This window comes from Microplitis demolitor, chromosome 2 (genome assembly GCF_026212275.2).
Source record: "Microplitis demolitor isolate Queensland-Clemson2020A chromosome 2, iyMicDemo2.1a, whole genome shotgun sequence".
NCBI classification, from domain to species: Eukaryota; Metazoa; Arthropoda; class Insecta; order Hymenoptera; family Braconidae; genus Microplitis; species Microplitis demolitor.
In genome coordinates, this window is record NC_068546.1 from 2,169,407 (window position 1) to 2,196,277 (window position 26,871).

The following is a 26,871-nucleotide window of genomic DNA, read 5'->3' on the forward strand; positions in this document are numbered from 1 at the left end:
GGGCTCCGCGCTACCACCGCCAAGCCAATCCATCCGGAATAATAGCAGCCGTTGAAGATTTTTGGGCGAATTGTAGCAATTAGGCGATAGATAGCCAAGAAAAGCGTTTCCGCAAAGTTCTTGTTAGCAGAGAGCTTTACTTCGCTATATTGCCTTTTCTTTATATCTAATCGTAACTATATATATATACGTGTATACATACACACAGATGAGAGTGTAATACACAGACAGAAGCACAGAAAATCGCACGAGCGGAAGAAATATCGGAGTGTGCCACTTATCTACCTATATACTCCCGGTAGTCTTCACATGATTCGAGACGGTCGGTATTCTCCAGCGCAGCGTAGTAGTAGATTAGATCTCGAACGTCCTGAGTATCGATCATCCATCGACTGGTTTATTCCCATCGGTTACTGGTAATGGAAAGACTGGTATTTATGTGCACGGCCTTCCTTGGGCCGTTGATCGTTTGTATGTGCATATACATGCATGCATACAAACAAACAAATATTCATGTATATATGCATGTATGTATGTATATTGTTGAACCAGGTTGCACGATTGCAAGCACGCACATTCGATCTATCTTTATGCCATATTGACTATCCGCATATTCCTTCAACAATCATTTAGCCAATCAGAAAGTAAGATTATTATTGTGAGAGGACAGGCAGGCAGGCAAGTAGGCAGGCAATGAGAAGTAAATAATGTAAGTAGATGAGTTTGGTAGACTAGACTACTCTGTAAATTGTAGATAACAATTGAAAAGGGTTGCTTTTGTAAAATCTCGACAATTTAAGCGTATACCCACACCAGTTCGCTGGTATCTTTTAGATAGGACTGGGTAATAATAATTTTTATCCAACAAAATAACCCCGGAGCAGTACAAGGTACTAAGGGATGGTTGGCTGGATGGTGTATTCCCAAGAGAGCTAAGTAAAGTTACCAGACTTGCGATTCTCGTGTTCTCTAAGTACTCGGTACACGTTGGCTGTCTTTGTCGGTAGCTCTTATATAGCTTTTGCTTATATATTCCAACTTCTCTTGCTTAGCTTCATCGTGCCCGGAGGCAAAATGGCCGTCGTAAAATTCCTAATTAAGATTTAAGTCGAGAAATATATGGCAGAGCTAACGCTTATTTTGTTTCACACAGGGGATAAAAGAGAAAGAAAGAAAGAAAGAAAGAAAGAGTGCTGAGAGCGAGAGCGAGAGCAAGTTTAAGCAAAAATGACCTGAGGCATTATTAAGTCTACATTCTTGTTCCATTGCCATCCATGCTCTTTTTCATGACCTCACTAACGACCGGCAATAATAAACCATTTACTTTCACGCTAAATAATAAAGAAACAAAATTATATATATAATAAATATAGATATAAATTTATTATAGCTAAATTTGCGGTAAAATTGTGGACAGTGAACCACTTTGAAAAAGTTATGATGAAGATGATGGTTTATCGCGCGAACGTAAAATGGGAAGGCACTTCTAATGGACTTTTTCCTCGCCTCATATAACTCCCCGTCGTTACGTCGATTTTTCCATCTGCCAGTTCTTTGTTCTCATCTCCCGTCTACATACACCGCGTGCATGTGTACTTTTCATTTGTGTGCATCCATGGTTGATGCGTACCATAAATCCATGTATAAAACTCTGTTTGCGCGTGTGTGCAAGCTAGAAGAGTACATTGTCAAGGCCGGGCATGCCCGTGTGCGTCTCGACGCCAGCAAGTGCTTCTATTCTGAAGGGAACCGACGAGTGCGTGACGCGTACCTAGCAACACTCTATCTCACTTTCCCTTATTCTCTCTTTGTCCACGAGTAATTGACTATATAATGGATTCCCGGGACCGTGCGATACGTCAAGCTGACAGGTCCACCCTTGGATATTATTAAAGCTTCCCTACTAATTCGCTACGATTTCATGCAATGAGAATGTGGATGTATGTTTGGACCTTTGCCAGGATTTCCTTCCTGTTAAAGGGGCTTCTGATCAACGATTAGCATAAGATCCTGGGGTTGCCATGGAATTAAAACTAAACAAAAAAATGACATTTAGATTTATATATCTATATATCCTTTAGATATGTATGCATGACCCGTGGCTTGACGTCCACGTGAGCGTGAATAGGATAATCCACGCTTTAGACTAGACTTGATTCAGTTGACACTTGGGTCGTGACTGGAACACACAAAGCCGTGAATCTCTATTTTGTCTGATTGGAGATTGACGTGAAGAAATGGTCCTTTAGGTTGTTAGGGTGACACAGAAAAACGCTGATAGAAACGTTAAACATTCTGATCACCTTAAATTTTCAGAGCACGAGTCTCTATTTTTTTTTATTCTTATCATTCTTTTTTCTTCCCCGAAAATTTATCTCCGAATTTTTTTATCCATATAAAAGTTATGATATTCATAGTTTTCTTTTGTTCAATACGGAAAAATCGTAAAAATGCTGATAAAAAAATAGCACTAGATGGATTTAGTGGAGATAAGGGTTGAAAACAAGGACGCAGCAATTGACGTTTCAAAATGAAAACCCCAAAAAAGGATGTGACATGAACAGTTATCGACAGACATCCATATTAAATGTGGTACCGGCCTTCAGGTCTTTGTCATCAGAACAAAAATATATACGTTTCAAAATTAATGCGTCGCTCCTCGTATCATGTGGCTTCTGTATATTCGGTTTTTGTGCTTTTGAAGACGAAAAAAAAAAAAAAAAAAGTATATACACAAAAAACCTGTCTCTTTGATGATGAGGTCACAAAAACTCATCCTGCGGTTTTGGAATTGTTTGGTAAAACATAAAAAAACAAGTTGTTACAACTATTTTACTTTAAAATATCACATTTGTTGTGCATTAAAACAAATACTTTAGATAATTATTTGTCAATCGTTAGAGCGATATAGCTTTTTAAAAGACATTAGTTGTTTTGGAATGTAGGTTTTCTCTGGCGTTCTTATATTTTCTCTTTCTCATTTTCTTATATTTTTTAGTTGTATGTTATCTAAACTCCTGGATCTTGTTTATTGCAGGAAAGAACTCGACATACATTTTTCGTGTGTTGGGGATATAGAAACTTGGGCTGAGTAGAGGATGCGGTTCGGCTGTTTTATTCCTCTACATCCTTTTTTCTCTGCTCATATATACTCGATAGAACGACATACATTTATCTCGAACAAAATGCGTATTTTTCCAACTTGCACTGAGTGCAATGAACCCGCCGAGACTGGGCCAAAGGTGCCCTTTTGTGTCACACACAATCCATATAACCAATTGATGGAGTCTCTACTATTGTCAGAAAAGTTATTCTTTTGCTTTTGCTTATTTTTTTTTTTTTTTATTTCAAGTCATTCTTTCGTATCGGGGCTGGGTACAATTGGAAATCAAAACGGTTCTTTCATCCTGCTGTTACGTCGCACCCCTCTCGCTTTATTATAACTCTATGTATATAGTTATATATTTGTAACCATATCCACCCCTCGCAAACGAGCCTTAAAATTTGAAAAAATTTATGATCTATCAAGAACTTTAGATCTATTTTTCGTTTCATCTCATTTCTCTCCATCCAATTTCGTTGTCTCCCTTTTTATTTTCTCGCGGATCAAAAAGTTAAACTCTCTAGCTGGTGGGTTATATACGTCGTTGATCTTCTGCTCTTTCCAATTTACTCCAACAACGGATTCCCTTTTTCTATTCTTGCCAAATGTTCCAATAAATAAATATATATCAAGCAGTATAAAATCACGCCAATGTGTCTTCATAAATCGCATTCATTCCAATAAAATTGGTATCCGTTTATTTGTTCCATATAATATACACTACATTGAGGAAATTTACTTTTAAATCCGAGGAGAAAATAAATTTTATCATCATTTAAAAGAACTGCTAGATCCAAGTAAATCTTAGTCGTCTATTTAGCCAAAGTATTAACGTCACACAAACGAGGGGTGAAAACGGTTACATAAACTTATGGATTGACGCGTGTATACACTGTCCATATTGGAATATAAGGGTGTTGGCCACACGTGCGATCAGTTTATACCCCGGTTAAATTTATTTGTACGCGTGCAGGCTAGCACACCAATGGGGTTCAGATTAAGGGAAACAAAATGAAAAAAGAATAAGGAAAGTGTCCAATACGTGCATCGTTGCACTATTGAGTTCTACTTCTACAGCACTCTCATCCTCATCCCTTATTATTCTACACCACTCTAGAGAGAACAAGTATACGAGTTTGAGTCTGCCGTACGAGGGAAGAACTCAATATATATTAAGATCTCGGAACTTGGTCGCTCTTCCGCTCTTCCCTATTCCTCTTCATCCCTTTTCCATGATGCTCATACCGTAGTAGTCGACGTAGTATGTAGTATGTAATAGTAGGGTGAGCCCAGAGAGTTCCCTACACCATCGGAATCGCGATTATGGTAGCAATATTACTGTACGGGCGTTCCTCCCCTCGCCTTGACTGCTTTTTCTTTCTCGGACTGCCGGGGCTTGGGCTTATTGGCTTTATTTCGTGCGGTAGTTCATATCTATTATTGCTGGCTTGAGGAAAATAGAAAATATTGCATCCACCAACACTTTACTTTTTTTTTCGCACTTGTTCATTTTATTTAGCTTTACTCATTTTATTGTGTTATCTTTTTTGCACAACCCTCTTCAACGCCTTACTGTCGTTTTATAGATATTTCTTTTTTATTATTAGCTATATAACTAAAAGGAGTACGTTGTTGCAAAGTACGTGCTTGTCGGGTTATATGATCAGGAGGCATTGACTTTTCTTTAGCTCGCGGGGATAAAAATTGAATGAAACTGTGTAACGCCAAATTGCCTTGGGATCAAAGTCCCTCCTCTATGTTTCTTGTGACTCACTTTTTATATTTTTTTTATAATTTTATTTTTGTCTGGAGTTATGATATGCGGGCATTTTTATACATTTTGATCAGGATGATAAACACGAAAAAATACATCTCTTGATTCTTATTTCTAGCTTATAAATTATTGATTACCCTTAACGGTGGATTACTTGCCTCGTAAAAACTAGCGTTACTTTTTTTAACTTTATTTTATTACATATTTTTATATTAATGAAATTTAATATCATTAGAACTAAAAATAATTGACTAAAAATTCTTTTAAAAATTTTTTTTTTTTCGATCACCAAAAGATAAAAAAAAAAATCCAAAGTGATAATAAAATAGCAGTAAATGTCTCTTACCTTAAATTTAAATTTTAAAATTAAATTTATTACGAGGAAGTGGTTTTTTTTCTCTCCTATTTTTTATACTTATTTGTAGATACTAGAGTAATAATTCAAGCAAGAAGCTTGTACTTGAGCGGAGAAATTTGTCACCTAATGAATTTAGACGATCCAGATGTTTCTTAAATCATTAGGTGTCGAAAAAAATAAAAAAAACGTCACGTGTTAGCCCCTAATGAAAGTCTCAAGTCTTCAAGTCACAGTCGAAAATAAGACCCAATCGTCATGGGTTTAGTAAAGAGAACAGAGGGAAAGGGAATGATGATAAAGAGAGAAAGAGAGCGCTCGAGAACTGTAAAGAAATTTATTGCAGTCCGAATGAACTGCCGGAAATACATCAAGAACGACTGGCAGGATCTGGGATACTTTTTTTTTCTTATTCTTGGATCGCAAGGTGATACGTCGGCTTCCCTTCTCTGCTGAAGTAACTCCCTATCCCCGCTACCTCCTGATCTCGGGTCTCTTTTTGAGGTTCCACACTGCTCCCCACCCCTGAATTCAAGCCCCCGTGGGCCCAACTCGTAGTCTGAGCCCCAACTCTTTTACTTGTTCTTTCGACGAAAGCAGACTGGCTTCGCGGACAGATTCTTCTTGTGAACAGGACTCTTTTTGCGGTTTCAGGTTCTCCTTCTCTTTCTCTCCCTCGCCTCCTTCATCTCCTTGAATCTTCTTCAACTCATGAGGAGATCCAAGAGAGTAGTAGAGTTCTTCTGATTCGGTTTTGGGGGCCCTTTCTTTTATATTATTTAACTCAGTATACTTTTATCCGACAGACGTCTTGCTGTCGACGGGCCCCCTTAGGCCAATAAAACTAATGGTAACGCGCGCCGGTAATTCCTTGCGGTCTGTTTGTCGCAAACCCGCAAGTCGACGACCCAAGTTGTTTAGTTGCTTGACGTGACAACGACGGTGAAAAGACAGGGCCACTTGGTTAGTTAGCTATACAAAGTCCCAGTCAGCAAACCGACCGACCACTAGGACCTTCGATTGATTTCGTGGTCAACCGAGTACTTGACGATGGGGGACTCGGGCTCGAAGTCGTCCTTTAAACTTACAACCGTCAGTCCACGGGTAACTATTAAATAACTTTTAAGTAATAACTAAGTCCTTGTGATATGTATGACGTTAAACATACTTATCATCTGTATTTATATATCTATGTACATATATTTTTATTATGAAATTACATTGGAACTCGGAAAACATTTTTACGTAGTACGTACTCTGCCATTATCCCAGCAGCAAAGTGTCCTAGCAACTTGTCAAGTTGGAATAAAGCGTCTTAAGAAACTTCTGCACGAACGTAGATAGGGTGGCTTTTACAGCTCTTTGGGTAAGTAAGAATATTTCGAGGGTGAAAATGGCCTCATCATCACTACTACCATCGCAATATCTCTAGACTACTGACTACTTGTTCTTCTTAAAGAAAATAACGCGAGCTATTTCGCAATCGAGAACGCGGCGGGATGGCACTCGGATCCAACTACAACTTTTCCCTATCTGATTTCAGCAATACTGGGAATAAGAAATAAAAAAGAAAATACTTTTTAAAAGTATATCGAGTTTTGTGCACCGAATGCGTACCGACCGAAATAGACAACAGCCACCGCCAAGAAAATTTCTTTCCACTTTTATTGCTCCATATTTTTTGTTCCTTTTATTATTATTATTCCCTTCTTTAACAAAACCGTTAAATTTTGTTTACGTTTGTGTGCAGTGGGTGGAGGAATCCTTTACCAACTTCGACAAGGGTATAAACTGGCGAAGTTATGTTGTTTGCGATGTCGCTTACAACAACGTCAACAACTGGCTGTGGACACCCTTCATAGAACGTGGTCCGGCCAATCGTATGTACATTGAGATCAAGTTTACTACAAGAGACTGTTCCTTGTTCCCGGGTAATGCACTTAGCTGCAAGGAAACATTCTCCTTACTTTACTATGAGTTTGATGCGGCTACCAAAGAACCACCACCATGGGAACCCGAAAGTTACAAGCTGATAGGTAAGCTAAATTAATAATTGTTATTGGTGGAAACTTAAATGCTCTGGCTTCCTTATGTACAAGGAAGGGAGGGAAGGACCGAGATATTTAAACTAATAATTATAAATGACAGGTCGAATTGCTGCGGGCGAGGGCAGATTCAACACAAACACCGAAGTTATTATAAACACCGAAGTTAAATCAATACCAGTAACTAAGAAAGGAGTTTACTTTGCATTTCGTGATCAAGGCGCTTGTATATCAATTCTTGCGATAAAAGTATACTACATAAGTTGTCCAGAGGTATCTGTTAACTTTGCCCACTTTCCGGCAACACCAACTGGCCGTGAAGTTGCTCTTATCGAACAAACTATTGGCACGTGTGTTGCTAATGCCGTCGAAATAGAACAACCAACTTTCCTATGCAAGGGAGACGGAAAGTGGTACTTGCCATCTGGAGGATGCCACTGCAAACCCGGCTATCAAGCTGATGTTGAGAAGCAACAGTGCACTGAGTGTCCTATTGGCAAGTTCAAGCACGAGGCTGGATCTCATACGTGTGAGAAATGTCCTGTACATAGCACAGCTCCAGACTATGGATTCGTCGAGTGCCGTTGTGACGTTGGCTATTTCAGAGCGCCCAGGGATCCCAGAAAAATGCCATGCACTCGTAAGTTCTATTATCGATTTTCAGTAAAGCTTTTGTTGGTAATTACACTTACCAGCAGGCTGATAAAATTAGTAATTATTTTAATTAAAATGTCGCGTTATTCTAAATTGTAGAGCCACCGTCAGCGCCGCAGAATCTAACAGTTAATTTTGTGGATCAGTCTACTGTAATTTTATCGTGGAATGCACCTTATCAACAAGGAGGAAGACTTGATACCACTTACAGGGTTGTTTGTGATGCCTGTAGCACCGGTGTCAAGTATATTCCCAATACCGTAAGTTAATTGCATTATTAAAATCAACAATTCAATTATTTTCAAGAGCTAATAATAAGTTCCACATAATTCATGTGTAAAATATTGTACACAAGTTCTGACAACACTTATTTGTATAACTATATAATATATATATTAATGTTAAGAGGGTGCATCGCACTTTTATATTTTCTACAAGAATTATTGGAAAATTTTTTTGCTTCGTCTAATTTTTATAACTAGCTAACGACGCGACATTCAGAAAACTACAAACATAATTTCGTTGAGAACTTAACGCTCTATAAAAAAAAGTCTCTTATCTTACACAACAAAAAAAAATTATCTTGATTCAAGTAAATTTTTTTTCTGTGTACATTTGCGCTCATTTCATCTTGGATGGAGAAAATTTATGAATAATTAAAAAATTTACTTTTTATAATTTGAAGTTGTCATATTTTTTCCAATAATTCAAATTTTTAACAGAGGTAAATACCCTGTTTAGAAAATCTTATAAAATCCAATAGATTTTTATACATTCCTATATAAATTTTATAAGAATAAATAAAAGAGTTCTATTTTAAATATAAATCTCTATTATTTAAATCAGGAAATATTCAACGACACAAAGATCACCATCACCGGATTAAACGCAGTTACGACTTATCGTTTTCAAGTGTTTGCCGAGAACGGTGTATCACCAATGGCAGGTCGTTCTGAGTATGTAGATATAACCGTGACAACCGAAGCAAGTGTACCGAGTCTCGTCAGCAATGTTAGGATTACTAACGTCAAGAGTTCCGAGCTCAGCATCAGTTGGGATGCTCCCATTACTGAATTAGGCGAGAGCGATATCGTCGAACGTTACGAAGGTAGATTAATTTTTTAAACTACGGCTTGAATTCTCTTAAGTTGATTAACCCAGCCCATTAATCAATCGATTAATTAATTTATTTATTTATTCTAGTTAAAGTTTACCCGCGTTTTGACGACGCAATAAATGCAACGATCGTCCAAACTCACGATTTGTCAGCAACCTTCAAAGGTTTACGCCCGGCAACGGATTATGCGATCCAGGTGCGAGCTAAAACAACACGTGGATGGGGTGAATATACACCGGTGATCTACAAAAAGACGAACCATGCAATGGGACTAGGTGAGAAACGATTCCTGTCAGCAGTCACAAGTAGTCAATAAATTAACAGACGAACAAAAAAAATAAACCAATTAAATCAGAGCTAAGCAAAACAAACTCGGCTAAACAAATAAACGTCAAACAAACGTACATCCATCCATCTATATATACATACATATATATTTATATACGAAAAAGTAAAACAAACAAAAAGAAACAGTAGCAGCAAAAACTCTCCATAAATTAAACGGCTAAAAAATTTCTTGTATTTGTTTATTTACTTATTTATTTTTTTTTTTTTTTGTTATAAATGTTTGGTGTGTGTTTATTGTTTACAGACTACGTCGGGGACGAGGACAACATGCAGGTGCGCATAATCGCTGGTGCGATCGTCGCAGTGGTGGTCTTACTTGTGATAATAATTATCATGACTGTCCTGTTTCTCAGAAGGTAATAAGCGTCATCGTAAATTCAGAAACTCCATAGCAAACCAATTCAATACGTAACATAACTAACGTTCGAATGGACATTTAATGTACCTAAAAATACCTCAACACCTTTAACATTTTAACATCTCTATTAACTTTTAAATGGTTCCGTTTCTGATTCTGATCCTTGGGTGTTTTTTTATTATTATTTTTCATCTCATCTTTTGCCCTCCGCAACTACCGCTCCCTTTAACTTCTTCATCGTTGTCAATTGCAACAACATCTGATACTAAAACTCGTTTAAATTCCAATACGTGACTGATATATCGTTATTTTTCGATGCACAGCAGAGCCTCCGATGAATGCAACAAGAAACAGCCCAGTGATTGCGACACTTTGGAATACAGAAACGGCGAAGGTACGTTCATTTTATTCCATTTATTACCGTTACTGTCACTATTATTATTATTTAATAATTATCATGTATAATGAACCCTCCATTGAGTAAATATCTAATAATTATTGCTATAGACCCGTGTTATGTCACTGACCTTCGCAAGTAAATTTTAAAACGCCTTTGACCCAATCTCCAGTGTATGGTCTTGATATATTTATAAATATATATATTATATACTGTGCAAAAAAAACTAATGGTTTTTTTATTAATCCCCGCGAAATTTAAAATTCAAATGGAAGATACCGAAGGTCCTGTTGAAATTTGAACCCTTGTTATTCAAAATTTTGAGACCGCTAATAAAAAAAATAGTTTTTTTGGCACAGTCATATATACATATATGTATATTCCCTTTTTCATTTAAATCCACCCTTTGTATGTCTACTTTTGTAAAAAAATTCAAACATGTATATATTTTTATATTTATTTTTAATATATTCAAAATTATAACTACTAGACATTAATATTTTTCGATACTTTTCATCACTGATACTTTTATTTTTCAATAAATTTATATATAAAGTATTGATTTTTATGCTGCCCTAGAATTTCTTTTATAGAATTTATAACAGACATATTTTGAAAAAAATATAATTACGATTTTTGATGAAAAGTAACGAAAAAAAAAAAAAATAATTTGGCAAACTAAAAATAATAATCTAACAAAATTTCTTCAATTCTTTCTTTTCATGTGCGATTCCCCTAATCCAACCTGCTACCAATGAAAACCTATGAAAATAAAACCAAAACCAACCAATCAATCAATCAAAATATATAAAAAATTAAAAAAAAAAAAAATTAAAACCTATGAAACAAAAAATATAACAAAAATGTACACAATCGCCTGCTACAGGACTAGTTGTGACCTACAGTAAGTCTTCTCCAACCACCTCAAAATTTTTTTTTATGCATCTGCATCTTTCCTAGTCTAAGTTTTTTTTTTTTTATTTATTTAAATAATGAGCACGCATTTAAATGTGTAAAAGTTATCAGCACGAATTTTGTTTTATGCCTGAGTGACTGCGCATGAGCTAATTTTTTTTTTAAAGATTTAAATTTAAAAGTTTTAATCTGTATCGCATGGGTAATTTATTATTTCGCAATCATTTTAAATTGCTTAATGCTAAGTATTATTTAGTCTGAATGTTTTATTACAAATAATGTTTTTTGTTGCTGTTTTTTGTGAATCAGTTTGTTGGTTATTGTGTTGTTCACAGTGCACTGCAAAATGGACAGTTCACCGATTGTGACAACTCATACCAATAACAAGAGCAAGTCCTCGCGTAAGTCCTAATTCCCTTGACAAAAAAAAAATTAATTAAAAATATTGAATTTTATTTTTTTCAAATTGCCCGCGTCAAAATTATAATTTTCAATCTTCTTTCACTTGAAATAATCAAACTTCAGACAAAAAAAATTAAAAAAACGATATTTTGATTGTTTTCGCGCACTAAATTTATTTTTGAATTTTCTTATTTTGAGTGACTAGAAATTTAAATTGTAATTTTACACGCGGGTAATTATGAAAAAGCGCGCGATGGATAAAACGCGATTTCAGATTTCAGTGGCAGCGGGAGCCTTCGGCTCGAGCCAATGTCTGAAATCGCCTTTCAATCCCTCGCCACACAAAATACTAGTTCCCTAGATCCTAGATATAAATTCACATAAATTTAAATTTTAAAATGAATATGAAATCCATCAGCTTTATTAATCAGCTTCTTAATGTTTAAATTATTTCCAAAAAAATAAATCTGTAGTGTGTGAGTGAGTGCATGTTTATCCTGCATCCATTTTTTTGAAAAAAAATATATATTTTAAATAAAAAATAAAACTACTGTTCTTAGTTAAACTTGTCCCAGAAAGAGACTGAACTTCGGAGTTCCCCCACTGCTGATTATTTAAAATCTGCGCATGCGCAGCTAAAAGTGGGGGCTTATTTAGTAGCCCGAGTGGGGGTAAAAGCCGAAAATAACCGAAGTGCGGTCTCTTGCTTGGACAATTTTAAATATCCTTCGGCTAAAAAAAAATGACAATTGGAGCTGAAGGAAATTTAATAAAATAAAGGGTGACTGATTGGTGTACATGTGGCAACCAAATAAGAAGCAACATAAAGCAAAAAAAAAAAAAGTCAAATTAAATATACATTTAAAATTCCTTATTATAAAAACACCGGACCCAAGTGTTAATATAATGACTCTGTTTTGGTGACGTTGCAGTGACTACGCCACTATTCACGCCTGCAGTGGGTGTTACCGCGGGACCTGGTAACGCTAGTGGTACTAGTGCACGAAGCTACGTCGATCCACATACATATGAAGATCCTAATCAAGCGGTGCGGGAATTTGCACGTGAAATAGATGCCGGTTACATAACGATCGAAGCAATAATTGGTGAGTAATTAAAATATTTTATTTAATTACCCGTGTACTAGATTGTTGACTGTATATTTTAAATAAATTATATATATAATTTAAAAGTGGTATTTATCATTTGAATTTAGGCGGCGGAGAATTTGGTGATGTATGTCGCGGAAAATTAAAATTACCACCCGATGGACGGGCGGAGATTGATGTGGCGATAAAAACTTTGAAACCCGGCTCAGCGGACAAAGCCCGTAATGATTTTCTAACGGAAGCTTCAATAATGGGGCAATTTGAGCACCCAAATGTGATATTCTTGCAAGGTGTAGTGACTAAAAGTAACCCAGTGATGATTATCACTGAATTTATGGAAAATGGTAGTCTAGACACTTTCCTACGTGCCAATGACGGCAAGTTCCAAGTTCTGCAGCTGGTCGGTATGCTACGTGGTATATCAAGCGGTATGCAGTATCTGGCGGAAATGAATTACGTTCACCGTGATTTGGCAGCACGTAATGTACTTGTAAATGCCGCATTGGTTTGTAAAATTGCCGACTTCGGTCTCAGTCGTGAGATCGAAAGCGCCACTGAAGGAGCCTACACCACACGGGTAAATTCAACATCCACTTTCCTCAAAATAATCTCATTACAAATAAATAAAATTATCATCAATTTGTTTATTAGGGAGGAAAGATACCAGTACGATGGACAGCACCAGAAGCGATAGCATTCAGAAAATTCACAAGTGCATCGGATGTCTGGAGTATGGGCATCGTGTGCTGGGAAGTTATGTCGTACGGCGAGCGACCATACTGGAACTGGTCCAATCAAGATGTAATAAAATCCATCGAGAAAGGATACAGATTACCAGCACCTATGGATTGTCCTGAGGCTATTTATCAGCTGATGCTTGACTGCTGGCAAAAGGAACGTACACACCGGCCTACCTTTGCCAATCTAACGCAGACGCTCGATAAACTCATCAGGAGTCCGGATACGCTTCGAAAAATCGCTCAGAACAGGTAACCATCAAACTTTTTCGTTACTTTACCCACTAAATAATATATTTAGACATCTAAGTATCTGGAAATTTTCATTTTACTAAATAATAAATACTTGAGGAAGATATTAGTGATAGGAGAGATCTCCGGATCTTTAGGGACCTAGACAATGTCGATATTAATTATTAAAATAAATAACAGATTAATAAAAAGCTTTTATTGTTAAATGAGCTTACGCCGTAAATATATAATATATTAAAAAATAACAGCATGCCGCGGTAATCGTGTCCATAAATTAATTTTTCTCAACGCGCTTCATATCACTCCTATGCTTATTGTATACAAACGTCATATATTTTTTAACCGACAGATTTTTTTTAAAATCCTGTCACTGCTCTATATATTTCTACATGTGTGTGTGCATCTCACTCTATTATTGTTATTATCACTATATATTGATTGATATATACATATATATTATCAAACTATATTTATACTGTGTAACTTGTGCTACTCTATCTTAATATAACTGGGCTACTGTCAGACACTTGAAAAGATGGAAAAAAAAAATAATAATAATAATAAATAAATAGCGATGAAGGCAGATACATGTGCGCAAGTGTTTCAACTGGGAAGCACTTTAAACCTGATTGGCATTACTGGAAAACGGACATTGGACAATCACACAATTACTTGTCATTCTATTTTTTTTTCTTCTTCTATTTTACTTTCGTTTATTTTTTTATTTTATTTTTGTTTTACTTTAAAAAGGTTCTATTTTAATTAACAGAAAATTCTTTTTTTTTTTTATTGATTGAAAAAATTTATCAGAGATTCGAATTTTGAAATAAAATATAACCTTTTTAAAAAAAAAAATTAAATTAACAAATCGAGCAGAATTAATTTATGGACGTTATTCGTCATGAAACTTTATTATTTATTTTAATTCAGTAAATTATTAAATTCATTAATTAAAATTAAAAAAAAAAAAAACGGGGCTTAATTTTTACTTTGATAGCTTTTGTCGCTTAGCGCTTATCATTTGTCCAAATTACCCACGTCCTTTTCATTTCCCATAAAAAAAAATAGCAAAATAGAATAAGAGTAAAAATTCTTGCAAAAAAAAAAAATGTTGCTTATCCTGTCCTTTTTCTGGGCTAATTCTTTGTGGTTTTGGTTTTGTGGTGTCTTTGGTACCCGTCTTCAACTGCAACCGCAACTACATCAACCAACTGTGACTATTTGGAATCATCGTCATTGCTATATCATCAACATCAACAACAACCACATCAACAACAACAGTGTGAGGCCGCCAGCACACAATCCTTATTACGTGACAAGCCAATCAATGAACTCTGGTTTAGTCCAAGGTCCAGGACAATTCGTTGATGTATCTGGGGGTCATCAGGCCCAATCATCAGCAACGATTGCCGTTCCAGTAATGCCAGCGGGAGCCGGACGTAGTCTACACTATCACACACATGCAGCAACACATGCATTACCACATCAGTCACCATTAACTTATCCCAATTGGGTTCCCTTTTCCCATTTTGGCTGATAAACGTTTTATTTTAAATCTATTATTACTATTTAATATTAATCAGTCATTAAATGTCACCACACAAATTGCCATTTATTTTAAAATAATTAAGTAAAGTAAATAGATCAAGGATACCGACAATTAAACAAACAAATATACGACACATGCAACACTAAGTAAAATGAAATAAAAAAAAAAAATAATTAATTTTACTGCCATGCTCAAACCGCCACAACCGACCACCAGCAATCGATATTTGACAATTGATTGCTAATAAATAATGATAATTTTTATTTTTTAAAACCACTTTTGTACATCAAGATTTCCTACAGTAATCGGACGCGCTCGCGACGATATAATTTTTTATAAGCAATAGATTATTAATTGATGATTAATAATTATTATTATTACGATTATTAATATCAATATTATTATTATTGAAAAATTATAAATTATAATTAAAAAAAAAAATATATTTATTGGTAGTCAGTAGAAATATGTCAGAGGTAGGAAGTTTATATTGAAAACGTTTTATTGTTAGGAAAGTTTGTAGAAGCAATTAAATCAACGAATATAAGTATGTGTTTTAGTAATAAATAATTAAATAAATTAATGAATTTAAAATTTTAAATACAAGGTAGATCAAAAGATAATTAGATATTGAAGACGTTTTATTGTTTTATTTTTTGTTGTCATTTTTATAAATTTATTTCATATATTTATCGTAAAAAAATGTGATTACTGTTTTAGCAAATTTTAAAAATCGGTAAAAAAATTATCAGAAATTTTTATATACGAATTTGATCAGATATAATCATATATCATCACTGATCAGGCCTGATACTATCAGATCATATATGAATTTATAACGAATATTCATATATGATCAGATATGAGTTGATGTATGACATGATTATATTTGATTAGGCCTAATACTATACGGTCGGATATGAACTCATAAAAATAGTCATATATGATCAGATATCAGATATAATAATATATGATCAGGCCTGAGACTATACGATCATATATGAACCCGTAAAAAATATTAATATAGGATCAGATATCAGTTTATATGTGACATGACTATATCTGATGAGGTTTAGAATTTTATATGATCATATATGACCGGTAAAAAAAATCATATATGATCAAATATGAATTTCTATACAATTACGTATAAATTTAAACTTGATCAGATAAAATCACATACGACAATATCTGATATTGTATATGATCATTTACGAAGAAAAAAAGGTACGGGAGCTATAAATTAAATTCCTCGCATCTTATTCGTTCATAAAAAAAATACGATAGCCGCAAAATTAAAAAAAAATTTATAACTGCGGTAGTAAAAAAAAATTAAAGTGCGATAATTTTATTAAGGATTTAAAAAGCTTAAATTTATGATAATTATATGAATTTATAATAATTACAAAGCTCGGGATATAAATTGTAACATAATTGGTAAAGTAAATATCATATATATATAAATATATAAATATATTAAAAATGTATAGTATACAATAATAATCTATAAAACGTCTTCAAGTAAAATATATATATAAAAAAATAAAAAGATAAATATTTATTGAATTCTTAAGTAAAAAAAAAGACTTGTCTCTTAAAAAGTATACGCCAGAGCGTTTTATCATATATATTATAGTATATATTACATTATATTATATTAAATTATATTATATTATATTATATTAGTGATAGTATTTTTCTACATGAGATATTAAACACGGGTATAAAGACAAAAGCAATTACGCATTCATTATACCCGGGCAGAGTTTAAATTAAACAGCATCATGGGAACATCAAAATTAAACCGTAATGCGCTTAACTCATTTATTTAAATACATTGTTATAATTTATTATCATTATTATTATTAGTTTACTATTTTTTTATTTGAATTTTTATTTTCATCGCAATTACTCTACACAACACTCGGACACGCACAGTCTCTCCCTCAACTCACGTAAAGAATAATAATAAAATATATATTATTTCTCAAAGAAATAACTTTCTAATGAGTTTTTATTACTTGGCTTTAAAAAAAATTAGAAAAAAAAAAAAACAAAGAGCGTGAATAAATAAATAAATGTGACAGATAAAAATAAAAAATGAGACGAGTAATGAAAGGGAAAAATAATAATTATAATAATAAAATGACGGATAGTTAAACAAAAATAATAATAAAGTGTTTAATTGCACTAACAAATGTACTAACAATTGTCAGAATCAGAGAAAGGGGTGCACCACCCCCACCTCCACCCGCCACATCAGCTACCACCGTGCATTTCAGACAAAGGTAAAAATAACAAGAGACCTGGAGTTGCAAAAAATAAAAATGAATTTTTAAAAATAATGAATGAATGAATGAAAAAAATAATAATAATAATTATAATAAAAATTATTATTATTATTAAATATACCCAAGTCTGGACAAGAATGCTGAGAATGCCGAGATTTTTTTACGAGAAGCAAAAAACTGTTTAGTTTTTTATCACAAAAAATGATCCTTAATTTTTTGTGAAAATAAAATTTTAAATAATTTAAATAATGGGGTAAAATTTCAGGTTAAAATTTTAATTTTAATTTATCATGACAAACATTTCGTTGCTTCTTGTATTTTTAAAAAAAAAAAAAAAAATAATTGTGTTTGTACTAAAAAAAAACCTGTAGAGGATGAAAAATGCTTGAACCCTTGCCCCAGCCCTACGTATTTATTATTTGTAATTAAAAAAGGCACTGCTTGCTTCATACGCACTTTCCATTGGTTATTAGCTTTATGTTTTTCAAATTATTATTTTATTTATTTAAAAAAAAAATTAATTAATTTAAACACTTGGTTAATTTACACAAAGAAAGGATTTCTTGGCGCAAAAAAATATTTACTTGTCCCCATTATTTTTTTTTCAGTATCAATTAAAAAAAAAATTCTTGAAGCGAGAAAAAAATTTTCTTAGGCTAAGAAATCCTTTTTTTTTTTTTTTTGTGTATTATTATTATTATTATTTGTTGTTTGTGGCTAACACGACATTGTCAAATTAAAAAATTAGGTGAAACCTAAACTGTAAATTGAATCTATTTATTGTAAATTTAATTAATTAATTAAGTATATTAAATACCATGTTAAAATATTCTTCCTTATAGTGTAAATAATAATTATTAGTTTGAGAAATTAAAGTACTCTAAGATTTCTCGTATGTAAATATTTTATACATATCCTATATCTAGGACTAAGATTTGTTTGTTTATTATTTTTTTTAATTATATTCCTGAACCTGATATATAAATAAACAATTGAAACAAATTTATCTGGACTTAGGATTAAACCTTGACCTCTTACTGTAAATAAATCCTGTTGGATAAAATATTAAACTGAATGACAGAATCATAAATAAATTGAATCCTTGTTTATTTTATAGAATAAAAATCCTCAATTAAATAACCGTAGGACCCCCGCAGGTCCTTAGACGCATGACTAGACTCAAGCAGAGTCGTTAATTAAAATTGGATTCACAGGGGAACAAATCCACTGGCCCCAGATGCTATTGATCTGACCCAATTGACCTCAGTCGCTGAATGGTTGGCTTCAATCAAGATGTCACGTTACGCGGACAGTTTTGAACGAGCCGGCGTGACAACACTAGAAGCTGCCGCCCGTGTCACAGTCCAAGAATTAACGGCACTGGGGATAACCCTCGTCGGCCATCAAAAGAAAATAATGAACAGCGTCACCGCACTCAGAGCCCAAATGTCTGCTACGTCACAAGGTTTTCTTGTCTAATTACAACCGGTCTAATTACCCTAATTAAATTAGCTACAATACTGACGATCATCGTGATCGTGGTCTTAAAAAGAAAGAAAAGAAATAACTAAATCTTGTTTATTTTATTTTTAAATATTTAATCTCACATTCCAACTTGGCTGAGCCGAGTCCAGGAACCAGAAAAGTATTGAGATAAAATACCACCCAACTTTCCCTCTTTTTTTTAAAAACAAAAACAAAGCAATCACTGCCTCATTTTAAATGGTCTTTAAATATTTAAAGGGCTTTTTGGCTACTTGGTTCTACAATTTTATATAAAATATATAATATATATATTTATTTATATTAATTAAGAGTTTTTAAATTAAATGTGTATTTCACTACTTTAATGTCTAATGGGCCTACTTTTTTTTCGGACACTTGCTCAATAAATATTATTAAAAAAAAAAAAAAAAAAACGCTAATGACTCATTAAAATAATTTTTAATTACTGGATTATTAATGAGAGGTGGAAGAGAAAACCATGAGCCTTAAAGTCTTGCAGTTGTTTTATTTTTATTCGGCGACCTAAATAAAATACTCTATTACAAATATAAATAATTGAACAAACAAATATATATATATATATATATATATATATATATATATATATATATATGAATATAAATATATATGACTCTTAATTAATTGTAAAAGCTTAATTGAAAGAATGCTTTCATGTGGAAGTACGTGCGAATGTTAATCTGTGATCCAGTGATAAGTGTGTGAGATAAATATAAATAATTAAATTTTAAAATATAGTTATTATTATAAATAAAAAATTTTTAAACAATTGCTTTCCATTTATTGCAAATAATGCAAGTCTTTTATTCCGTGCCAACGTCTAAGTCTAAGGTTCGAAATTATTTTTTATTTTTAGAATTTATCATTGACGGTATTATGGATTTTTGTTTTATAAACTGCCTTGTCAAAAAAATCTATGGGGATTTTAACTAAATTTCCCATAGATTTTTTTGATACGGTGATAGATCTACTATTTTTTTTTTTTTAATCTTTGACGACTGCCAATTAAATATTCAAATATTCAGTCAGAGAATCAATTATTTAAAAATTTTCTAAAAAAAAAAAATTCAAATAATTTTTTATATTTATTAATAAATATAAAAGCGTAGGGTGTTCTAAAAGAACATATCATATATTTAAATTATATTTCGAATTATAAATTTTAAAAATATTTATTATTATTTATTTTTTTTGCGAGTGGTTTCCTCTTCGCCATTCAAAAAAATATTTTTTTTTATTTATGTTTTTTTTTAATTGAGCATAAAAATTAATAAACTTAAAAAAAAAAATGTGAAGGAATAAAGTAATAATTGAATAAAAAGCAATAAGTGAAATACACACGCAAGACAGATTTTTTATATAGAAAATGTTATAAAAAATTATAGGAAAATAATTAGCGCAATCTTCCTAAATGTTCGTAATTAAATAAAAGTTTTAAATAAATAAAATGATACAATCGTAGAGTAAAATAAATAACGAGCATGATCTCGATCGTAAATTTATTTCTAAGTCCAATGAAAATAAAAAAATCTTTTTTTTTTAAATATATTTGTGTCTAGTAAAAGAATTTAAGAAGCCTGAGATTTAAAATTCATTCAAAGATGTATATAATTAAAAATATAATTGGAAGTTTTATTAATTAATTAATTAATTGAAGTAATAAAACTTTCAATAATTCGTGAAATTATTATTTTATGTAATGCTTTCAACGTTTGACGTTTGAGCAATTTTTAAAAAAAATTATAATAAATAATTAAAAAATAAAAAAAAAAATTTTATAAATTATAAATTAATAATATAAATGGCAAATATGCTTAGTCAAAAATAATTTAAAAAATTAAAATTATAATGAAATTAAATGGAAATAAAAATGATAATGATAATTTCCTAGAAAAAAAATGCATATGGGAATACAGCCTAGATTCTGATGTGGGTTCCTACATGTCGATTTTAGATGAATTCCCATATGGTTTCCTATAAGAATATTAATCTGTTCTTCATTAATATATGGGTATTATTAGACGATAGACATGAAAATCTAAATTTTCTAGAATCTCTTATATGAATTTCCAAAAAAAAAATCCATATGTCTAAATTTCCATTCAGAATTCCTACATGGAAATTAAGATATTCCTAAATTCCCATATAGATTTTCTACATAGGAATTCAGGTATACAGTTTCCTCTATGGAAATTCAGGTATCCAGTTTTCTATGTGGATTTTCTATGGAAATTCAAGCATTCACAAATTCCTATACAGATTTCCTACCTAGGAATCCAGATACCCAGTTTCTTATGTGAATTTTCTACATGGGAATCTAGATGCCCAGTTTTCTAAGTGAATTTTCTATATGGAAATTCAGGTATCCATAAATTCCCATATAGATTTTCTACATAGAAATTCGGGTATACAGTTTCCTCTATGGAAATTCAGGTATTCATAAATTCCCATACAGATTTCCTACCTAGGAATCCAGATACCCAGTTTCTTATGTGAATTTTCTACATGGGAATCTAGATGTCCAGTTTTCTAAGTGAATTTTCTATATGAAAATTCAGGTATCCATAAATTCCCATATAGATTTCATACATGAGAATCCAGATACCCATAGATTCCTATAAAAATCCATACTCCAATATTGATTCGTATGAGTTCCCATACAATCTCACATGGATTTTTTTGAAGGGATGTGTATATGAATAAAAGAACAAACGAATATTTCTATAGGAATCCATATGGGAATTCATCCAAAAACGCTATGTAGAAACCTACATAGGAATCTAAGTAGGATTTCCATATGATTATTTTTCAGGGATTCTACAATGAAAAAAAAAAAAAAAAAAAAAAAAAAGAAATCAAAAATTTAAAAAGTTCGGAAGGCTTTGAATGAATAAAAAAAAGCGAATGAGTTATTGAATGCCTCGCACGTTACTTAATTATTCCTAAATGCCTCAATAATTATTTATTTAAACAAAACAAAGATTAAAATTTCTTTAATAAAAATATATTTTTATTTATTTGATATAGATCTGATTTTAAATTTTAAATATTAATAATAATTGTAGTTTTTTTTTTATATTTTAAGTTTAAGATTTTTATTCTGAATATTTAAATAAAAAGTTTAAATGAGAGAGGCAAACATTTCAGACTTGTGTATTAAAAAAAAAATGGTAAATTAAGTTTACGGTCTAATTGATTAATTAATTAATTTATTAATTAATTAATTGTTTTATTTTTTCGCCGATTTTTTATAACGAATTATTACAGCGAACTTTGCCAAAGTACCTGCTTCGTAAATGAATCATTTTGAATTGATAATGCATGATGATAATGATAATGATATTGATGATGATGATGATGATGATGGTGAGGGTGATAATGATTATTATGATTGATAAAAGATAACTGATAACTGAATAAACGAGATATGAAACGAACAAACAGGTACCGTCCCGTAAATAATTACAGCTCATGAAATAAAATGTTTTTTTTTTATCACATTTAAATGCCACTCTTTATTGTACCATAATAATTAAATTTAAATGCCAGAAATGATAAAATAAATAAATTATAAGACAAACGAACAAAATAAAGTAATAAATAATTAAAACAAAACAAATAGTCTTAAGAGACGAGTGAGGGAGTTATAAAAAATAAAAAAACGCAAGCAATTCTGAAATGTGTTTGAAAGATAATTTTTTCCTATGGTGTTGTCAGAACGAATGTACATAAGATATAATAAATAACATACCTTATACGATGTAAATTTTTCTTTTTTATTCTTTGAACCCTTCATTACTATTTTTAAAAAAATATTTATGAGTGTAAATGTAGCAGACATCAGACAAATTTTAAATTATTAATAAATAGAGAAAATTAAACTTTTAAACTTCAAGTTTTGATGCAACAGATTTTAGACAATTTTTAATTTAAATAATAAAATTTTTAAAAAAATGCGCGCACTGATTTTTAAATTATCCAACTGCGCATTTTTTCATTTTTATTTTAGTAGAAATGTGTTTTTTTTTTTTTTATTAATTATTCTCATTACTTGCGCGGTAAATTTAAATATTTGAAAAATAAATTATTAGAAACTGGAGAAAAATAAAAAATTTTATGTCAAAATAAAATGGCAGAATATGATAGAAAAATATTTAAAATATTAGAAAAAAAAACACTTGAGTGTTTGAACAAACCTTGGCGGGGAAATAATATGCAGAAGGGTGTCCTAATACACTTGGAGATTTAATTTAAATAGCTCCAAGTGCTGCAGCTAAAAAAATGTCACTTGACTGCTATTTCCCACCAGACGATGCCAGATGATTTTGCTCAGGAACTAGGAAGTTATCAACATCAGCCATCAGCAACACTTACACTACCACTGAACACTTGACACTTAACGACACCACAGACACTTTGCACTATTTAAATTTTACAAACACTGCACATTTTAATTAAACAATAATGGGCAACAAATTTAATGGATAATTACACGACGTAACTACGGTACTGTCTCTCAATTCAAACGTAAAGAAAGATCTGGACTACTGCTGCCATTTCGATAATACTGACTGCCGCTATTGGACCGCCAGTTGATACAAGTCAATCGACTTTTCGATTCATCGATCACCCCCCACTTTAGCAAAAATTCGAACCTCGAATGCAGCGACGCGCAGTAGCGTCAACTTGGCGCGAAATTTCAAAATTGAAATTTAATCATTTTATTCAAAATTATTCGTGTCGATAATTATATTAATTAGGATGCATTCGGAAATACTCTAGCTCTAGCTCTCGCTATATGCCAACTTATATTCATTGCTAATATTCATTTTCAATAAAAAGAAAAATATTTCCATCTAAATAAATGATAATTACTTTTTAAAACTAAAATTAATTAATTGCAGGTTAGAAATTATATAAATAGTTTAAAAAAATCTCGACAGAGTTCTCTTGATTAAATTTAGTCGGCCAATCACAGCGCCAGAAATTTATTATTGGCCAATTTTAAAATTATTCTTAATCATTCTGCAAACAAGTTGCCAGAAATAAGACCCAGAGGATAATTAAAAAATTTTAATTGTTTAATTAGTAATTTATTTAAAATGGAATCAATGAATTATTATTGCAATAAATGTTTTTTATTGATGAATAGCAATGCCCCGGCATTTTTTTTGACACAATGTGGACATATTTATTGTCACATATGCATTAGCAAGAGTAAGTTGATAAAAGTTATTTAATTAATATAAAATATTTAATTTATAGGTTACAAATATTTATTACTTTTCAGTCGGTGATCATTGTCCATCATGTGATAGCACTGGAGTCCAATCAATGCAATTGATAGCACCGTTACCACCGTCTATTTCCAATATGTTTACCCCATTGCCGCAAGTTTATGATCATTTGGGATCTATCGTTAAATTTCAGTATGGACAATTTGTAATTCTTACTGCGCAAGCAGATGCATTGGTAATCATTTCTTCTTATCATCTGTATTGATACTACGAGATTCAATACCTATTGAACCAATCAATGCGAACCATGACACTATATTAATCATGATGCTGAAAGTAACAGACATTAAAAATTTATGACCCATAAGTTAACAAACAATTAAAAATTTTGGAATTTGTTTTTACTAAAAGAATTACAAAAAAAAAAAAGACTAAAATTATGCACATGCTGAGAATTTAAAAAAATATAGGTGCAATTATTTAAAATATTTTTTTTTTTTAATAATTTATCATTTTTAAAACAATCAAAAAATTATCGGTCGTCGATTAACTTCAGTATCATTAAAAATTTTTATGTAGCAGACATCAGACAAATTTAAAATTATAAATGAATAGCATAAATAATTTAAAAAATAATATTTATAAAAATGCACTTATTAATTTCAAAATTTTTTAAATGTGCATTTTTTTTAAATTCAATTTTATTAATTACTTACTCTATTTATTACTGATCAATTTTTATATATTTTCAATAAACAAAATAAATAATGACAGAAAAAATTTCAAAAAATGTATATCGTGATACAGATGCCATAAGGGCGTATAAAAAATTTTATTCTCCGATCTGCCGTCCTAAGCACAGAAGCAATAACTCACCATGGTATTCTTATACAAGTTACCACTTCTTTTCTTAACACAGCAGTGATTGAATCTGATTAAAAAATTTTAATCGGTAAATAATTGAAAATTCAATCATAGTTTTTGATCAGGGCCGATACTCATAAAAAATAAAATGCGTGGCATGTTTAAACATTCGGATTTAATTTCGTAAAAACGCCGAATTTTTTATTAATTATTATTCGAATTCTTTATAAATTAATCTAAACTCTTATTTATATAAAATTAAATTATTGTCTCAAAATTAAGGGGACTGGTCAGACATTCAGAATTTTTATGATTTTTTTTTCAGAGTACCTTCGTTATTAAAATTCTGAAAATTTGTGACATTATTAAGCATCATTCCAAGAATATTCTGCTAAATTTTCATTAAAAAAATATTTAAAAATAAGCCAGTGGTAGAGGGGAGAGACGAGTCACTTGAAAAAAAATCTCCATGCCGTAGGCAGGATAACTCATGACTGCCTCATTTGAAATTAAAAAACCAAAAAGATTTCTTTAGTACATAAATTTATCGGAGATTTGAACGAAGGAATAAAGAAAACATTCATTTTTTAATTTTTGGTAGAGGTGCAATCAAAAAACTATGATTTTTGCCAAAAATTGCTCCCATTGTTTAATTAAAAAATAAGTAACTATTGAAAAAAAAATTCTTCGTTCAATGCTAAGATAAATTTATGTATTAAAGAAATCTTTTTATTTATGAATATTCTTTAGAATATTCTTGGAAAAATGCTTAATCATGCCACAAATTTTAAGAATTTTAATAACGAAGGTACTCTGAAAAAAAAAACACAAGAATTTGCGCTTTTTTTTGTATCTCTGACTTCTTCCCCCCGTTAATAGATAAATTTATCTGCGTATAAGAACATTTATAGTCTTTTTTTACTGTTATTAGAATAAAAAATACAATTCATTAAAATCTATTTATTGGGACTTACGTAAACGTACCGAACAAATGAAGCAAGAGTTACATGAGATTCAAGAAGAATACAATAATGTAAAAGCCGAAAAACAGTTCGTCGCTCATCATCAAGCAACTATCGCTAATAACCCACAAAATCAAAAATACGCAAATGTTGGAAATTCATATCAATATCAAATGAATGCTAATCCTGCGCAAAATTACTCACACAACGCATCTCATCAACAAATTCCACATCCTCAAAACTTCCAGTCAGTATTAAAACACTAGAATAATTCAATTTAATTTAAAGTATCCAATTATCTGAAAGTTAATCATTTTTATTATTGAAGGTATTCTAATGATGCTGGAGTTGCATATGGTGGATATAATACTTCAGATGATTCAGATTCTACTGTGTCTACTCTTCGAGGATCTATTCCCGATACACCCGTTACTCCTGACGGTGTTTTTCGTATTCCAAACATAAGAAAAGCACCAAGATCCAAAAAATCGAATTAAATTATAAACTTAAATTAATTTTTGATATGCCAATTAATTGTAATTAACTTTTTTTAAGTTAATTAACTATAATTAAATTATTTAAATAAATTCGTTAAATCTTAAAATAAATATCTATAAAAATATAAAATAAAAAATTTCATCAATCAAATGATTTTAATAATATCTGTATTTATTTTATCAAACTATAAATTATTCTATTTGGAGAATCATTGATGTTTAAAGTGATTCATGGTATAATAATTCATTCGTTTAAATAAAAAAAAAAAAATATATAACTATTTTTATTGTTATTAAAATCTAAAATATAATTCTTTTACTAATTGTTCATTCATTTAAAACCTCAGTTTATGTAATCTTTGTTACACATATGTGAGTTAT

The 26,871-nt window shown here is 31.3% G+C and overlaps 2 protein-coding genes across 15 annotated transcripts in view; both read left to right on the plus strand.

Moving 5' to 3' along the window:
* Positions 1-19,507, plus strand: part of LOC103573507 (ephrin type-A receptor 4-A) — a 73,907-nt gene extending 54,400 nt beyond the window's left edge. Inside the window, exons 4-16 of one of the 14 annotated variants that reach the window (XM_014439698.2) lie at positions 6,983-7,268; positions 7,381-7,917; positions 8,031-8,191; positions 8,778-9,039; positions 9,135-9,323; positions 9,641-9,752; positions 10,081-10,148; positions 11,038-11,055; positions 11,402-11,467; positions 12,401-12,574; positions 12,685-13,154; positions 13,229-13,566; positions 18,621-19,507. In XM_014439698.2, coding sequence (XP_014295184.1) covers positions 6,983-7,268; positions 7,381-7,917; positions 8,031-8,191; positions 8,778-9,039; positions 9,135-9,323; positions 9,641-9,752; positions 10,081-10,148; positions 11,038-11,055; positions 11,402-11,467; positions 12,401-12,574; positions 12,685-13,154; positions 13,229-13,566; positions 18,621-18,885 — 2,946 coding nt within the window. In that variant the 3' untranslated portion in view covers positions 18,886-19,507. The other 13 variants (XM_008552634.2, XM_008552638.2, XM_008552646.2 and 10 more) reach the window with 13 other exon arrangements.
* A 4,467-nt stretch (positions 19,508-23,974) lies between these two features.
* On the plus strand, positions 23,975-26,490 carry LOC103573565 (zip homologous protein 1). The gene is made up of 4 exons (XM_008552712.2): positions 23,975-24,147; positions 24,221-24,402; positions 25,963-26,240; positions 26,322-26,490. Exons 1-4 carry the CDS (start codon positions 24,033-24,035, stop codon positions 26,488-26,490), a joined length of 744 nt encoding a protein of 247 aa, XP_008550934.2. The 5' UTR covers positions 23,975-24,032.
* Positions 26,491-26,871: the final 381 nt, after the last annotated feature.

Excerpts from the sequence above, each read along its gene's own strand:
- LOC103573565 (XM_008552712.2), top strand. The coding sequence starts at position 24,033 with ATGGAATCAATGAATTATTATTGCAATAAATGTTTTTTATTGATGAAT. Across the intron at positions 24,148-24,220 it reads TCACATATGCATTAGCAAGA|TCGGTGATCATTGTCCATCA; the intron begins GTAAGTTGATAA and ends ATTACTTTTCAG. Across the intron at positions 24,403-25,962 it reads CTGCGCAAGCAGATGCATTG|AATAAAAAATACAATTCATT; the intron begins GTAATCATTTCT and ends TACTGTTATTAG.